Source organism: Ricinus communis, chromosome 10 (genome assembly GCF_019578655.1).
Source record: "Ricinus communis isolate WT05 ecotype wild-type chromosome 10, ASM1957865v1, whole genome shotgun sequence".
Taxonomy (NCBI): domain Eukaryota; kingdom Viridiplantae; phylum Streptophyta; class Magnoliopsida; order Malpighiales; family Euphorbiaceae; genus Ricinus; species Ricinus communis.
The window spans coordinates 13,989,192-13,995,191 of NC_063265.1; the positions used below are offsets into that span (position 1 = coordinate 13,989,192).

Sequence of the window (6,000 nt, forward strand, 5' to 3'; positions counted from 1 at the left end):
ATGCTAATAAATACCATAATGTAGTTTTAAAAAAACTGGATAAATTAAATTCTCTAAATACCATAATGTAGTTTTAATAAGCAATTAGAATATCTCTAAATTATTTTTTATATGTATTAAATTCTTTATTATAAAAAATCATTTTATAAACTAAAAATTCAATTGGTTTATTTGTCTTAAAAAAGCAAACATCATTCATGATTTTAATTTTAATAAATATATTACACATTTTTATATATTTTAATCAGTAAAATTTAAAAAGAAAAGATAATTTGAAATCATTAATACTTATATAAAAAATACAAATAAAAATAGAAATATTTTTTAAAATAGGAATTACTATTGAATACATTTTTAAACTATTCGAATTGTATCAAATGGTTCACTTTTTTTCAGCATGATCAGTCTAAATTAAAAATATTTAAAAACTTTAATGATATATTTCTATATATAATATGTTAAAAATATGTGATTTTATCTCACTTAAACTTAATTATCTATTTTTAGAAATATTAGCAAAAAGAGAAAAATATGAAACTTAAACACTTGAAAAAAAACTTAATTGGACATTTTCATATCAAAGCTCAAATTTAAGGGATCCAGGAATAATTTAGTCATTTGTATAATATAGTGCAGGGACACCACTATATGAGAATAACACGTGATAATTATAGAAGACGTTAAGCCACTGCACATAAAAATGTAAGATCAACCACACACGTCCACGCGCACCAATCCATACGGTGAGCATATAACACGCTACACATAAAACGTTTAATCGGTAAGGTCACACATAGACCCACATTTATATATTATAAAATATAATCACATAACGTTATAGTAATCCATTATTTTATGCATGTTTAATTTGCACAATGTGACAATATAAAAATAGTATTTAGCTACATAGTAAAATAAATGCAAAGAGTCATATGGAGCGTTCAGCTGGAGACAAGTGGTATGTGCGCCTCCTCAACTCGGACTGTGGAGTAGGCTGCTGCAAAAAGATTCTTGTTGGATCATTAGGATCGACATATCTACAAAATGAGCAATCACCATTCAGAAAATAAGTCATTTGCACATATCCAAAGCATAATATTGTCGACCAGCCAACTGATACGGCTTGTCTTGTACTCAATACATGAACAACTATTTAACTTACGCATGTCTCATCATTTCATCAACTGGAGTTTGGGATGCTTGCAAAGGATTAATTTGAGGTTCCATTCCAGAGATAGATAGTCGATTGTGTTGCCTTACTGAAGATATCAAGTTGAAAAAGAGTGGAATGAAGGTTCCACAGCCCCCTTCCTTGAACAAAATCTTAAACGAGTGAGTGGAGTATAGAGCCCTGCTCTCGTTTTCTGGGACTACCTGAAAAGACATGCTAAGACAATCAGGATTTACCAAAAAATATGGCGACAGCCAACAACTGACAGCCCTGTCCTGTCATACTTACTGGTTCCACAAGACCGGAAAGATTGTTGCAGAAGAATATTGGCTGGCTGAATTTTTCTCCATGGATATAAAGCTGCAAAAGAAAGTAATTTACAAATAAGGAATCTAATCATACACAGGAGTAAATGGCGAACTGAATAAAATGATAGCATATTAGAAACTAAACTTTTCAAAGCCAATCATTGAATGCCAGGGATGACTCTCAAACTGCCAAACATCCAGTAAGTTGGTCCTTGCCATTTGGCTTACCTCCTCTTACAAACTGAATTAAAAAGGGCTTTCAATTACATACCATTGTAGTTATTGAGTATCGAAATTCTTTTGCGAACCTTTATGTTTAAACAGCCAATTATCTTATCACATAATAATTCCCAGTTTACAGATTTAGGTTATGTATTGAATACTAATTAGCTTGTATTCTGTGACTCATACAGTGTGTAGTTGTAGTTGTGAATATACCGCACTGCGGTCAATGTACTTGATCCATACACTTTGAACTCATTAATAAGAACTTCAACCGTTACTCTTTCCTCTACTCTAACTCCCTGTTCTAGAGTATTCTACTTAATTTTTTCTGCTGCACTATACTCGAATATAAATTAAGTAGAATACTCTTAGAACAGAGGGATGGATTCAGTCAAGGGTCGGCAGCTGGTGAATTGTGTTGGTTCTCTTATCTGCTGAAAGATTTTCAGATGGAAGTTCATCTCAATTAATAACCACCATTCCAAAAATGTTTATCCAGTGAGACTTAAGAAATATTCTAGGACCTCAGTATTCGATTTTCTACAACCTTCAACTTCTAGATACTTGATTAAAACTGCTATGAGAAGAAATAAGTCTAGTAACAGAAATAGATAAACTATCCACTCACCAAAGGCATATCAAAAGCATTGAAGTTTCCAACATGTTTATTTGCAAGAAAAACCATGCGTACATTCGACAGATAGATCGTTCCCTTAGCTTTAACATCGCCTCCATGACTTCTGCAATTATGATACAAGAGTAAGTTTATCAGGCTTCTGGTACTAACTTCCTACTCCAATTAAAATTCCAAAATTCAGAATTTTCTTGTTTTTTAAACCAATCAAAGCTCAGGATATTATTTTGTGAGAAAAGCTTGTTTGCAAGTTGACAAATATACTCCTATTACCCACTCCTGATTGGTTGGTGTAGGGTGAAAAGCTAATCAGATGAGGTGTTTGGAGTAAAATTATTTGTGCAATACCAAAAAGTATGAACAAAAATCTCAGAAGCAATGCAGGAAAATTGAAACAAAGTCATCTACAAATAGAAGATATGCTTGAGTTCCTAGGATTTCTTTTTTATAATCTTACGCCACAAAAAGAAGAACAAAGTAGAAGCAAAAATTGAAGACAATGTGATGCTTAGACTTGAGATCATATATAAGTAAAAAGAAAGCAAGGGTATGCTAAAGAGAACTAAGAGAAGATAGCGGTTGAAACCAAAGTCTGAAATGCTTAATGATAGATAGAGCGGATTCTATTACTTGGTCTTAAGTTGTAATAAATCTAATTTAATCGTAGACTAATTTATTAAAGCGATAAAGAATCAAAGCATACATAATTCTGAAAAACCCTAGCCTGAAAGCCCATATCCTGCTTAGAATCGCAAACCCCCTCCCTCTACTTTTTCAAGGATAGCCAAGCGGCTACAACGAATAGTCACGTATCTACATCATCGGAGATTCTCCCTTCACCGGTCCTTACAGTTTCCACAAACAAATATATAATCAAAAATTTAAGGTCTACTTCTTTCCTCTAACAATTTCCTTGATTTTCTATTACGTTATTATATGTAAAAGCTATGCTATAAAGAAAACATTTATGAGGAAGAGGAACTGACCCTGTGATCTTATCAATCTCGAACTCAACGCCATCTCTTGAAAGAACAAAGATTTCGTTGACAAATGGGACAGGCATCCCATTTTCGAATAGTTGAGGATTCACAGCCATCTAGTGTTTCCTGTACGTGCGATTTTTAATTTCCAAATTTGCGTTTAATCAATTTTCAAATGTTATTCTTGCTTGATTTATGGGTCGCACGACCGACCCATCTGGGAGAGTTCCACAATCTTATCCTGGGCCTTACTACCAGACGAGCTTCGCTGAAAACAAAACATAATTATCTCTTAAATTAAGAGTTTTTTACACAAATATCTTTTTTAAAAATATATATATTATTTAATATCAACATTTAGATTTTAAGAAATCGAAATTATTATAAAAATACAATATATGAATTGGGTATATGAACGGGTGGATTTTAAACTACTATTTATCTATTTATTGACCTCTTTATATGAATAACTAAAGGAAGAAGGTGCAATTTTACTCTTAATGGGCCCGAGGTACATATTTGCTTCTAAACTAATTTTTGGAGCAAATAGAGTGCACATCACATAATTTTGGTTAAGTCCCTCTCTTTACTTGGGCATGTAACAGTGCAAATTACCGTTTAATAATAGTGAGTTGGTCAAATGTGGGTCCATTTTTAATATAACATAAATAACACTTTTTCTCTTCTCAATATCAATTTATCTTTTCTTTTTACCATTTTTTCTCTCTTTTTAAGTTACCTTTTACCACTGTTATAACCTTGATCGCTACCACCATCTGCTTTTCTTTCCTTTTTAATCACTAGGCTCAATCGCAACCAAAAGCAACATGCTCACAAAAACTAAATTGATAATCAAAGGCATGGATCAATAAAAACTTCAATGAATAAATTAACAAACCCACGTTACCATTGATTATTCATAATATCTCTCTCGTTCTCTCTTTCTCTTTCTCCCCTTTCTATTGAGTGCTACTGTTAACCTTTAAAACTATCTACTATTTCTAAGATAAAAACAAGAGATCATGTCTTGTAGTTTTTCTAAAGAAGTGATAGAAGAAATCCCTTTGGGTCTAGATTCTTCACTAAAAATTATTGTTTCATAATTTTTTTTTATTTTTCTTATTCAATTCCTTTATTTTTGTTCATATATTTAATTAGATTTCCTTTCATGCATTATTAATTTCTTATTCTTGATTATTAAATTTTCTCCAAGTTATTGATTTTAGTGATGGTTATCTCATTTATTTACGAGGAAGCATTGTGGTACTATCAAAGCTATTTTGGTGATAGAAATGAATATAAGAACTCGACCTCAGATTCCTTCAAGAGCAAGAGATAAAAAGAGAAGCAAGCATCATTAGCAATGTCCACGACCAGACGAGAGAGATTGACTTTAGGTTTGTTTATTTTCAGTTGACTGGCAAATGAATTTTGCATTTTCCATTATACTCTATAGATGATTGAGATAGAAGATTTTCTTCTTTTTGTTTTTTTATGCAAATGTGTTGGCTTGTAGAGTTGAGATTGATATAGTTTTTTTCAACATTAGATTGATATAATTTTGAAGAAGCTATAGATGAGATAAAAATGTTTGATTTTTTACTTTTCTTAATAAAACGAGAGATCTTTTAAGTGTCAATTTATTACCTTTTATTTTTTACCAGTTGATTTATTGCATTTTGAATATCATTTTAGGGCGTCACATTTGACCGGCTCAGGCTTAGTAAACGTTAATTTACATTGTTAACTGACTAAGTAAAAAAGGGGCTTAATTAACCAAATTTGTGTGATTCGCAAGCTATTTGCTCCTAAAATTAGTTTAGGGGTTGATGTGTATCTTACGCTAAACATTAAGGGCAAATTGCAATTTCTCCCATAACTAAACTCATCTGACCTATATAAACACCTATTAGGGCTTAGGACATAAGGCTCGGGGATGAGGGTTCAAGGGTTAAGGGATCAAGGTTTTAGGGTTGAAGGGTTCATGGACTAAGGTTTTAGTTAGGGTATCAACGTTTAGGATTTAGGGTATCGGGATTGAAAATATAAGGACTAACGAAAGAATTCAAAGACCATGATTACCTGAATCAAAGGGACGAAGCATATAAGTCTTGAGCATTGGAGCTGTTATCGCATAGTCGGAGTGTCTGGCACGGTACATGTGTCTTATGAGCGCTTTCTATAGTAATGGGAATCTAGGAATGAATGGGGATCCCTATTATAAGGGCTGTTCGCCTTTATACCCATACCTTAGACGGTTGGGAAGGTTAGGGTTAAGCCAACTACTAAGGAAAAACAAAGGCGAAGACTTTGGACTATCCGGACATACACTTCATGAAATGGTTCATGCATGTTTGTTACCGGAGCAACAAGGTCATGGTTTGATGTTTGGGGTTTGAGGTTTGGGGTTTCGTGTTTAGGGTTTGGGGTTTTAGGGTTTGGGGTTTAAGGGTTTTGGGGTTTAAGAGTTTTAGGGTTTTAGGGTTTTGGGTTTAAGGGTTTAAGGGTTTTAGGCTTTTAGGGTTTTAGGGTTTAGGGTTTTAGGTTTAGGTTTTAGGGTTTAGGGTTTAGGGTTTAGGGCTTAGGGTTTAGGGTTTTTGGTTCGGGGTTTTTGGGTTCGGGGTTTGGGGTTCAGGGTTTGGGGTTTGGGGTATGGGTTTTGGGGTTTGGGGTTTTGGGTTT

General features: G+C 33.2%; 1 protein-coding gene across 1 annotated transcript; it reads right to left on the reverse strand.

Moving 5' to 3' along the window:
• Positions 1-773: 773 nt before the first annotated feature.
• Positions 774-3,551, reverse strand: LOC8285741. Its single transcript, XM_002512672.4, has 5 exons — positions 3,325-3,551; positions 2,333-2,444; positions 1,460-1,531; positions 1,163-1,374; positions 774-1,037 (listed from the first exon to the last, which is right to left on the reverse strand). Exons 1-5 carry the CDS (start codon positions 3,432-3,434, stop codon positions 929-931), a joined length of 615 nt encoding a protein of 204 aa, XP_002512718.1. The 5' UTR covers positions 3,435-3,551; the 3' UTR covers positions 774-928.
• Between the last annotated feature and the right edge of the window lie 2,449 nt (positions 3,552-6,000).

What these genes read in the sequence shown, in the direction of transcription:
- LOC8285741 (XM_002512672.4), bottom strand. Translation starts at nt 3,434, where the DNA reads ATGGCTGTGAATCCTCAACTATTCGAAAATGGGATGCCTGTCCCATTT. An exon ending in ATGCTTTTGATATGCCTTTG is followed by an intron (nt 1,532 to 2,332) that starts GTGAGTGGATAG and finishes TTTCTTTTGCAG; the next exon opens with CTTTATATCCATGGAGAAAA. An exon ending in GATGAAATGATGAGACATGC is followed by an intron (nt 1,038 to 1,162) that starts GTAAGTTAAATA and finishes CTCATTTTGTAG; the next exon opens with ATATGTCGATCCTAATGATC.